Consider the following 12,214-nt stretch of genomic DNA (forward strand, 5'->3'; position numbering starts at 1 on the left):
CAAATATCAGTGTTCAGATATGACTCATGTGCATTTAGTGCTCAAAAGGTCTTTGACCCTGTTTTTAAAATCCCCCAGGCTGATGATAGAGTCTGGTTTCTAGTGACTGCAGCTGACTCCAAGATGACTGAGCAAAAACTTAGTGTGTGTTCAACATACAGAAGTTGTCCATGGGGCCAAAGGCTGCAGGTTCTCACAGTTTTAGGAGTAAGTTTTATGACATCCCATTCTTAATCCATAGGCATTATTATGGAGTTGGTCCCCCCTTTGCAGCTATAACAGCTTCTACTCTTCTGGGAAGGCTTTCTACAAGATTGTTGGTGGGAATTTTTGACCATTCATCCATATTTTATACACCTGTGGCAATGGGACTCAATGAAACACCTGAATTCAATGAATTACAGGTGTGGCCCAATACTTTTGTCCATATAGTGTAGCTTGAACATTCATTCTTGAACTTGAAAACAACAATCAACAAAATAATCTCTAAGTTTTTAAATGGACTTCGTGGTGAGATTATGTTTTCAACTGTTTACAAGGTCAAGACTGAGCTGTATTCAACATTAAAGCAAGGCAGATTTGTGAAACGCTGAAATCAGAGGCTCCTTCTATTGACACTGCAATCTGTGGTGGAGCACCAGGCAGTAAATACATGAGTGGTTTCATTTGCAGCAATCAGCACCAGCTTGTAGCCATTTTAGTTAAACGAAAGTGCCGCCCTGATAACTGCACGAGGCAGAGTACAGTCGCTGCTACTGTAAAAGCAAGTCTCCCTAATATCTGTCATCAGTGTTGAATCAAAGCAGCAGATCAGTCAGATAATTCAGTGAATGGAAAAACGAAAGCTGCAGTGAGGTTTGACTGTAAACCAGTAAGCTTTCCAAAATCCAAATAAGAGGATATTGCAGTCAAGTGTGATGCCCCCACAGTAAAACTCTGACCTTGAAGTAAATAAAATAAAGCTTATCGCAGGAGATTCAGCATCCGTCTCCAGAGATGAGGGGCATGGGGAAGGAATAATAACACACTCCTGGAGCACAAAGAAATCCTTCATCTGTGAAATACTTTTATTTATGCCATTATGAAAGACAGACTGAGTCCAATAAACACAGTAACATGTTCATCATCACAGGAGATCTGTACAAAACAATAAACTCTGTAGCAGTGAAACCAGGTGTTTTGTCCTGTTGGTCAAAAGGCCAGTGTCAAATACTCATAAAGACCAAAAATAAACCCACAAAAAATAAATAACATCTACATTTTTCAAAAGAGGCTGTCACACCATGTAAGGTAAATTACTAATGGTTATAAACCATAAGAATTGTTAATAAATGGCAAATTAGGTTAATGCCCAATAGTTAAGTCATGATTTGGTGAATACTAATCATTGACAACATTAATTAGTACTGAGTGAGAGGTTAATCTTATTTATTTTAAGACAGTAATTGTGTAACACTTAAATCTCTCTATAAATACGATATTTATTACATTGTATAAAATATTCAGTTGTTCTCATATTTCTACATATTGGGATTATTCACCTTTAGTAACTAAGAACGAAATGAAAGTGAAATTTAATTTGTCAGTTTCCATAATCCCACTAAACGAGTGAACTTCTGAGGTAACAGTAAAAGGTAACTTTACAATCTTTGTTAACAATGCCCTGCCTCATTTACAGTAGTTTTACCATTGAAAACTCAGTTATTTCCAATCCTGATTCCACAAAAAGTTGGGAAGCTGTGTAAAACGTACATAAAAATAAGAGACAATGCAATGATTTGCAAATCCATTTTGACACAGTGGGAGAAATAAGTGTACAAAATGTCAGTTTTGGGTTGGTTTTTTTTTTTCATAAAAAAGAAGATGAAGAATAAGTAGTCTCAGATTAAGAAATCATAACATTTCAATCCATAAAAAATATGTGAAATAAAATAAAATATATTTAACATTTGGAGAAGCTTTTGTGTGCAATGCCAGCTTCAAGACGCTTCCGTTTTGAAAACAACTCATGTTTCACAGTGTTCAGCTGCAATTTTGACCAATTCTTCCACATAGACAGTCTTTCAACTTTGAAGATTTAAAAGGGGCCTGGTTGTGAATCTCAAGACACAAATTTCACTTTCCAAATTTCAGCAATAGTGTCCTCAGTTCCAAAACTCTTCTTGTGTTGTTAAATGCATCAAATTAAGAATGAGTATTTACAAAAATAATAAAGTTTGTCAGTTTGAATGCTAAATATCTTGTCTTTGTACTGCATTCAACTGAATATAGTTTGAAAAGGGTTTGCAAATCATTGCATTCTGTTTATACTCACATTTCACACCGCATGCCAAGAGTTTTGCATTCAGGGTTGTATTATAAATGTACGTACTGATTTGCATTTTCACATACACGGTTGAATTTACGTCCATGATTATTATTCACCCCTTATTTACAAATAACTACTCTATAATCAAAGAGTACCACAGACATGACAGTTGGTAGCCATTACTTAACAATATCAAATAATTAACATGCACAGAACAATCACCGTTTAACCATTAGATCATCATTTGCCATTTACTAACACACTAAAATCCTGCCCAGCATAAATATTTGACTCCTTCGTCACGGCAGAAAGATATCACTATGTGTTATACAGACTTTGATTATTGTCTATGCATTGATGGGAATGATCATTTTGTTGTTTTGATAACAATGTTTCAGTATCAACAATGTAAATGAAAAACAAAATGTATTATTGTAAGTATTGTTTTTTTACAATATTCTACAATTACCAAATAACGCCAATCGTTGCACTGCAATTACAGGGGCGGCACTACAGGGAGTCATACATACCCAGGAATAACCAAATGGCTAATTACTGCACCACCTGTGGCGTAGAGGCGGTGAAGAAAAAGACAAGACAGCTCCCTTCTGGCTGGCACGTCCCACTCCACCATGCAGGTTTTAACTTAAAACCACCCTTAGAACTCCTAAGCCCTTTTTCTTTCATAGCAGGTATAAAAACCTCGGCTAAGTAATCCTCTGACACACTGCTTCAATCCAAACCTAGAAAATACACGCTCAGTCCTGAAAAACTGGCAGTAGTGAGCTGCAGTGAGAACATGCAGGTATGTTAACACTTGCCTCCCTATCCTCTGCCCCCTTTGCAGAGACATGTCATAGCTGTCTTCATGTTCACAGTAAATACAACTCTACAACAAACACAGAGACACTCACTCACACACACACATTTACAGCATCTGGAACATGTCAAAGCAAAAATATCAACAAGATAAAATGCACTTTAGTCATGAAGTAAAAGTAAAACTATACTTTGGTCAAACAAATCAAATAGTTTTGTATCTCTACACAACATCGAATACAATTTAAGGCAAAAAATCAACAATTCAATTCAACGAGTCAAACAACAAAAGGCTCAAAAACATACATTGAAAATATTTCTATTTACAATATTTCCTCATAGAAAAATATGTTTAACTTGCACAGAGTTTTAAACATGGCCACAGTAAGACTCATTTTAACCTCGAAAGTGCACAAGACTGTCAGGTCAGATTCCATCACAAACCTGCTGGTTCCAGTGCAGCTGCAATCAATGGATGTGAGGGCATCCAGGTGGAATTTCAACTGGGGCGTTTTGTACAATAACCTGCAAGCTACTGCAACTACCAAGCAACTAAACTAATGTTGCTGATGATGATAACTACACTCTTTTTTAAATATGCAGATAAACAACTTCTGATCAATTTTTACATCTGTGTCTACCAAACTGTAAACATTTTTTGGTCAAACCATCACAAACTATTTCTTCTTCCAGTAGTTACAGTAACCAACAGGCAGCAACAGTGCACAATCTGCAGAAAAAAGAAAATCTACAAATACAATAAAATACAAATACAACTCTGTTTTATGAAGCGAGTACCGCAGCTGAATCGGGAACCACTGCGGCGTACTTCAATAGTGCAAATGCGACCTCAGGGGCAGAGCCGTGCTTCAGCGACCCAGTCTGAGGTCGAAGGCCTGGTCTGCCAGACTGTTTTAGGAGATGGAAGGGCATATAAGAAGCCAGCTACAATGTGAGGGAGAAATCTAACAGTGGGAGTGAAATGGAGGCAGCGGCAGGAATCTGACAAGGTCAGCGCCAGATTGTAGAGCTTGTGTACAGTTTTAACCTAAATGTCACACTGTGTCTGTGTCCAGAGGCCCACGTGGATATGATGAGTGTGGAGTATTTACATCACTGGAGGTTTAGTGCAGAAGTCAGCCAACGTGAAAACCTGTCACCTCTAAAGTGTGTGTGTGTATGTGTGTGTGAATATCGACTATGTGAAGTACATTCTTTTGATTTTACTATTAAGCACAATTTAAGTTCGACACAGACATTCGCGAAAATCATTGCCGTCCCCTGGCAACTGTTTAAAATTTCCAGGCACAAAGACTAAATCCAGCAAGCAGGTCACAAAAAAAGGGTCGAACAGGTGGAGAAGTGTAGAGGGCCAAGCAGGAGGTAAAGCCTAGCTGCAAGGGACACCAGCAGGAGATCCAATGTACATGTAGAGTTGGTATAGTCGAAACTGTCAAATGAGAGATGAAAAGTTGTGTCTCATATTCAAGGACAACTTAAAACATTGATTAGTGTGTTCTGTATCAGCATAACTGTCTAATTTCTGTGATTGCACAGACAATATTTCCAAATCTAGAAAAGAGAGGATTTGACTTTGATTTGATTTGAGGACATTGCAGTTGTGGTTCATCAGTACTTCTACAGTCATAATCATGGGTAAATTTACATTCAGCCCTCCTAGAGAGCTGCTGCTAATAATAGCATCACTTAATCAGGTTGCCACAGGAATATTAAGCATCTGGAAAAAATAAAATAAAAACACACTGTTTGTTGTTCCTTTGCTTCTTTCATTAGTCCTCCTGGTTTTTCCTGTTTTTTTCCTGTGTAAAGACTATATTGTATCAGGTAAATCAAAGACCATGATCTAATCAAGGTGGATGTTTATTGACTTTGCCGGAACTCGACAGTAGTGAGCGCAATCAATAGATGTTTACCTCAAAGCTTTGTGGGCCTCGAGCTCTTAAAGGCTCTTCAACGCAGTGAAATGAAAGCTGCATCATCAACAATGCTGCAGTGATGAACAATGAAACACAATTTGAAAGGTGTTGCAGCGATCCAAGGAGATAGATTCTTACAATCTTTACCCCTTTAATGCTCTTATTTAATGTCTTATCATAGGGAAAGCCTGTGCACAATTAATAATAACAATGAATCAGGACACTAATTGATTGACTTTTAACAAAAAATATGGAAATGATACATTTCATTGCTCTGCTCTGGTATTTTCTAAAATAAAGGGACACAGAGTTTAATTTACCCGCCATGAGATGCACTGCTCTGTCTGTGAGAAAGTGTGATAATGTATTTTGTTGCTCTGAGGGAAACTTTTAAAAGTCAGGAAAAAAGTCTGTTGTCTTTGGACTGAAAGTCTTTCTTACAGGTGCAAATAGATTGCTGCTCATTTCTCTGTCGCCACACCATCTTGCAAAACACTGAACCGTTTCTTTCCATAACTAAATATTTTGTCTTATTGCTCCATTTTGGAATTTGAAACAGCTCATTACAGGCACACACTTTTCTCTCTGTCTGTCCCAGATCCGCATCATTTGTGAAGGACAACTTGTTGAATCTGATAATAATGAGACTGAAGTCCAGATGCATAACAAATAAGTTAAAAATCTGCTTGTAAACAAGCAAACATTTCAGCCAGGTTATCTGAATCACTGAACTGAAAGCAAGCACACATGAAATATCAGTGACAATTCCTCATTGCACAAAAAACTGTCTGCATACAAATAAAGCAAATCTGCAAGGTCAGAGTTGAATCTTGAATTAAGTCTGTAAGAAACTCAGTCGGAAAACTGTGATGTTTACAACAAATATTCTCAGCCTGAAGTCTGTGTATGAGGGAGTCAGCTGATGGACTATACGATTCTCTTCTACAATGTCATTTCTGATTGCCACTGATGCTTGCTCTGTTCTGTACCTTGGAGGTGTTTGCTGCTGCTCTCCCTGCCCTAGACCTTTGCCCTTCCATGTATGCACATGGAAGGGCAGGGAAGTTTACTCTCTGTGACTTACGCTGGGGCCAGACTGGATGCGAAACAATGGCAAAGTGCATTGTTATTCTGCAGAGCACCAGCTGCTTGCTTTCAAGGCAGTCACACCATTCACACTAGATGCATCACGACCCCAAGCTTGGCAGCAGGTTCACAATCTGCAACAATACTTTCAGCGTCTGGTCTATTTTTTCCCATGAGATGCAGTGACATTGTGGGAGTGAAGCTGGACTCTTTGACGGAGGTGTCTGAGAGAAGGATGCTGTCCAAGCTGCATGTCATCTTGGACAATGTGTCCCACCCACTCCACGACATGCTGGTCAGTTACAGGGGTACATTCAGTACAAGGCTGATAAAACCAAAATGCACTACAGAGCACCACAGGAAATCATTCCTTTCTTTGGCCATCAGACTGTACAACTCCTCACTCTGAATGTCAGACACTCTGAGTCAATTAGTTTACTCTGGACTCTTAATAATGTGCAGTAACTACTTTGATGTGCAATAATCCAGTGCAATAACTACATCCATGTGAAATATTCTATATTCAAATGTTGTAGAATTTTTTTGTAGAAACAAGAACAAAATGTACATTTCTATTTTTATTTTAGTGTTTAGATATATTTATTTTATATTAGTACTTATGTTAAGACTTTTGAATGGGAGCATCTGTAACTAAAGGCAATTTCCCCTCGGGGATCAATAAAGTATTTCTGATTCTGATCTGAAACTATTCTGGCAAGAAAACACACTACAAACTCTATTACAAATGGTGTAAAGGGTATATCAGATATGATATACATAATCTGATCATGATAAATGATAAACACCCCAGGCTTCCACAATGCGTCTCAGTTGTGTTTAAACTGAGAGAGAAAGAAGAGCAGATACAGACAGAGAATAAACACACACACACACACACACACACACACACACACACACACACACACAAACACAGACACATATCCAGAGACACCCAAGCAAGCAGGGAAATAGAGACAGGGACAGAGTTCCCTGTGTGATAAGAAAGAAGTAGAGAGGCAGAATCGCTGCTGACCAGCGTGGGGAAATGCACTTCTAGTGTAAATGGCCAGGCGACTGCTGATGGGTCGCTCTGTGACAGTTAACATATCGGGGCGCTGCCACGTCCAGTGTGAACCCAGCATTTGGCTGTCCACGTAGGCATGTGAACGGGCAGAGAGGTCCAAGTACAGAGCCATACTGTCAAATTACATACTGCAAATAGGAATAAAGTTTTCTTTGACTAAAGTGGCACTGACTGAACTACAAAAACAAGACACACTGTTATAAAATGTGTGTAGTTACTGCATCTACCTGTACTTTTTGTTCTATGAATGCTTCAGGGACATTTTTACATATATCTTTTGGAAAATTAGTCAGTGCTTGATTTTATACACCTGTGACAATGGCACTGAATGAAACACCTGAATTCATTGATTAAGAGGTGTGGCCCCATACTTTTGTCCATACAGTGTATTTTAAATATGTTGTGCCCAAAAACACAATAAACACTGAATCACAAAATATATAAAACAGAAGTTGTTATAACCTGGATTATTCCTAAATATCCCTTCTTTAAACAATGAGAAATTACCTTGGCCCTGGACACTAAGACCTCTTTGTTCTCCTCTTCTATCCTCCTGTAATCCTTCCATCTCTTTGTGGACGTCAGGGAGTGGTGTCTCCACGATGTATGGAGTGCCGTCCCCATGCGCCCTGTCCTCCCCCTCCTCCTCCTCCTCCTCCTCCTCCTCCGCTTCCTCCTCCCACGTGGTCCTTATCCGACTCCGGCTGGCTCTGGGCTCGCTCAGGCTTGGGGTTGGGCGTGCACGGCGGTTCGGGCTGTTGCACCGACATGGTCCTGCGCAGGTGGGTGCGCTTACACAGGAAGTCAGGCTTCGCTGAGAGACCAAAGGAGCCCTTCCTTAGGACCATACGAACCGAAGGGGATTTCTTGGGTCTGGCTCGGTGCCCAAACTGAAGGGTGGAGAGGTGCGCTGCATAGCCCTCGCTCAGGAACTACATATGCACCACAGAGAACAGGTTAGAAGATAAAAAAGAGAGCGTTAAGAAGATTAAAGTAAATGAGAAAAACCTTTCAAGTGAAATGGGGAGACAGACACCATGAACTGCTTCTGAAGAAAGAAGTAAAAGACACAAATGAAAGTCGAAGTACCTGGCACTGATTTTGGTATTTCTTCGAAGGTCTGCCAACAATATAAATCTGTGAGGGGCAGAGGCCAAGCATGTTGTAAACAGAGATGTCCTTCATGGAGCCATAAGCAGAGTTGATCTTAATGTGACACTAGGGAGAGAGGGAATAATCAGTCAGAGATGAAAGATTAACTGCTGGACTAATGTCTGAACAATGGTATATCTCAGTAATGTACATCTTGTATGAGGTTCTTGAGGAAGATGGTCTTTTGCCGCAGGGGATCATGAACCAGGCCTTCAGAAAAGAAGATCATCCCATGGGGAAAATTGTGCTGCGAGAGCCAGGATACCACACGCTGCTTCTGCATGTCAGGGCGGCCTGTGATGTAAATGATCAGATATCCCAGGTCCTGCCAATGCCTGCACGTGAATACATAACATCAAATACATTACAATACAATTCATTTTGATCAAAATGGAGAGGACATGCTTAAATGCTTAAAAAGCCCACTGTGCACACAAGCATACCATTCAGCTTTGAAACGTATGTCCTTCTGAGCGTTTATGTCGACCTTTGGAGAGAAGAATTTTTTATCTGCACAGAGGCGCTCTCACACACACAGAGGCTGTTACCAGTTACCTGACGACATCCACAGCTCCGGGGCGGACCTTGGGGTCGCTGCCCATGATTGAAACGCTAGCTGCAAAAGAACCATCGATGCTGAAGACCACACACTCCATGCCCCGTGGCAACACAGTCAGGTAGGCCTCTGCACTTGTTTGATCGCCCCTTGGGAGAAAAAAAGAGAGAAACTGCATTTGCTACATGGTTGTTACTCCCTTCAAGGCCCTCTGTACTCCACTCACTAGCCAGAAGCATGAACGCTGATACAGTGCAAAAATACAGGACTTAATTTAAAAACTCTTTCTGTTTTCTATGCATCTTATTTGATCATGCAGCACTCTGTAAAGGGCATGGATGCTTACTTGACCACCATTTTAATGGGATAGACCCCCAGCCCGAGCTTCTTGCTCTTGGGTATGGTATATGTGACTCTGCCACTGCTGTTGGTCACCTCTGTGTCAAAGTGCACCCAGCGGCCAGACTGTGGTTGTGTCATTAGCAGGATGTCCACCTAAGAGGAGCAGGGTGGGTCAGCAGGTTAAAGATCATACTAAGATTTCAGTGTGTATTGTTGGAATAACCAATCACGTTGCTGCTTTTCACCTTTTCTCCAGTCAGAGTGACCATGTCCAAGGGGCCATACATGAAGCGACCAACCAGAGTTTGAAGCCCGTCCTCGGTGGCAATGATGTCGTTCACCCTGTGATTGGAAGTGACGTTCTATAGAACAAGAAAGATCACAAAACACAGTTTAGTCATCAACATTCAGGTCAGGATTTTAATCTTTGATTGCTGCTAATGTAAAGCTCTAACACAAATCTGAGTGTTCACTTTGTAAGACTGTGAGATAAAGCTCTGAAAAGTATACATATTTAGTTTATTGACACATTAAGATCCCACAGTCAAGAACTAACTTCCATTGTCACACGTGAGAAGACTTTCTACTGTGTTCACATGATGTCAGGCAGACGACCGACAGAAACAGCCTCTGAATGGCACAGGAAAAACAAACAGACAGACATGTTGTGACGGCGATGACGTATTGTTTACAAAGAATGGAATAAAATACATTAAATAATGTTTTATGTATTTTTTGGGTAATAGTCCAGATCATCAGTGTTTTCTCCTTGTGTGAAGGGGCTACGTGACATCCAGTTATAAATTCTGATGCGAATTACAGCAAAAACTTTAAGAATTTCTATTTTCAGTATTTTCTGCTGGCATGACCTAATTTTACAGTCCTGCTTTTGTCTAAAATGATATCCAGTTTACTGTTTATTGTCTCCCTGATTCCATGTGAACACAGCATTGTACAGACTGTCTGTGAGCTCACAAACCAACTCAGAAAAGCCGGAGATACACGTTTGATGAACATGAACACATATTTAAATATGCTACAACTGATGTGTTAACATGAACAATAGATCTACTGATTGTGTAATGTGTAACAGATCGCTTCAGTGATAAACCAGACTCTGCAGTTCCTCTCGGCTCTAGGGAGCAAAACTGTATGGTTCTGCTTCCCTCTTGCTGCTCTAATCAGCATTGTTTCTAGCACTGTAAGTGTGATTTTATCTTCTGCCAAACTGCAGGACCGAGTCAAGAACAAATCTCCCTTCGGGGACATTAAAGCATATCTTATCTTATGTTATCAGACACAGCAGGCAGCGTATTCATTGAAAAAATACCCTCTACTCCCTAGCTACAGTAGCAGCAAAACACAGACAGACAAAGTTACTGACTTAAACATAGCGAGGGATTCAGCCGCTAAAGCAAGATGTTTCCCTGAGGAGTTCATGGAGAGGAAAAAAGAACTGAGACGAACGTGAATAACAACTGCAAACAGACGCTTATGTTGTTCCATATACAATTCAGGAGGAAAGTCATGGGTTAGTGAGCCAGACTTTAGTGTCGGTGCTATTGGACGCAATATGGCGAGCACAGCAAATGACACCATAATCCATCACATCTTTGTTGTTTAAACTTTGACTAAAAAATCCTTCCGTTAGAAGGAAAAACAATTACTTGATGCTTACTTATGTCTTTTATCTACATGTGCGCATTTGTTTACCTTGTTATTGGCCTCCACTTAGATCATAGCTCTATTCAGCAGCTGCATCTCCAGCCCCTGTTTGGTCTAAGACAGCGTTACATCATGATACATACAGAAAAGCATCCAACAAGAATGCTCTTGGTTTATGATGGGTTGGGTGTATATTTGCTGTTGTTTATTGTTTCTTGTTTTGCTTTGTTTTTTTGTTTAATTATTGCACATATATGAGTGTTATGCAAATATTATTTTCTTTCAACTACTTTTATTTTCTTTCACCCCTGCTGCTATACAAACAATAAAAAATGATCACAAATGATACATAAACAAAAGGACCAGGATAATGAATGTGCAAATGTAGATATAAAACATCAAGCATTATTTAATGTGTGTTTTTTATTCTGGTGGAAGGATTTTTCAGTCAAAGTTGAAACAACAAGGATATGAAGGATTATAGTGTTATTTGGCATTTTTGCTCCAATGATTCCAGGACTGACAGCTTAGTCTGGCTCTTCGAATGCTGTCGCTGACTCATGACCTTTCCTTTTTTTAATATTTCTTGGTCCTAACAAGTAAACCACATCAACTTAAAAGCAATGATATGTGAATGTTGGGTTTATAGCTTGTTTCAGCTGCCTCATAGTGGCAATATTTCAGTCAATAAATGGTCTAAAGGAGCATTCATAATTCAAATAGAAGTAAATGTATCAGAGGAAGAGTCCAGGCAAGTGATGAGTGTTACAGACCACCTAAAATATGGATGTAAATTATTAGACAGTGTGTCAAACATTCGGCTATGACAGTTCCTCTGTGCCTGCCCAAACCACGCTGAGGCTCCATTAAAAATCACAGCTGGTGTTTGTCCTTGCATGACCTGTTTTCACAGCCCTTACACCATACAGCACTGGCTGAAGCCTCCCCTGCTCTGATGTGTTGCATTTACAGATTTCAATGTTCTTCCAAATGTCTCTGAGATACGCACTATGGAACCTTCCAGAAAAGACTGTTACCTCTGTATATTAAGCTTCCTTGTCTTGTTCTTTTCCCCACATTCACCGCATACCTCCAAGTGAGCCAGCGGAGAAAACACTAATCCCTAAATCTCTTCTTGCTGAGATAGTTGCATTTTAATAGTATATTAGAAGCAAACTAATGTAGAATTCTCACACTCTGTTGTGGGCCACCATGACAGAAATAGAAATTCTCCTACACACTCTTCTGCCATTTCTGTAACATTC

General features: G+C 39.9%; 1 protein-coding gene across 1 annotated transcript in view; it reads right to left on the reverse strand.

The window, feature by feature from the left end:
- Positions 1-3,496: 3,496 nt before the first annotated feature.
- The window catches only part of pitpnm3 (PITPNM family member 3), a 115,653-nt gene continuing 106,935 nt past the window's right edge, over positions 3,497-12,214 (reverse strand). Inside the window, exons 15-21 of the mRNA XM_042486649.1 lie at positions 9,530-9,646; positions 9,289-9,437; positions 8,942-9,091; positions 8,538-8,721; positions 8,324-8,452; positions 7,742-8,166; positions 3,497-4,577 (exon numbers count right to left, since the gene is read on the reverse strand). Of these exons, the coding sequence (XP_042342583.1) occupies positions 7,816-8,166; positions 8,324-8,452; positions 8,538-8,721; positions 8,942-9,091; positions 9,289-9,437; positions 9,530-9,646 (1,080 nt within the window). The 3' untranslated portion in view covers positions 3,497-4,577; positions 7,742-7,815. The remainder of the gene's footprint in view (positions 4,578-7,741; positions 8,167-8,323; positions 8,453-8,537; positions 8,722-8,941; positions 9,092-9,288; positions 9,438-9,529; positions 9,647-12,214) is intronic.

The sequence above is a fragment of the Plectropomus leopardus genome, chromosome 5 (genome assembly GCF_008729295.1).
Source record: "Plectropomus leopardus isolate mb chromosome 5, YSFRI_Pleo_2.0, whole genome shotgun sequence".
Lineage (NCBI taxonomy): Eukaryota > Metazoa > Chordata > Actinopteri > Perciformes > Serranidae > Plectropomus > Plectropomus leopardus.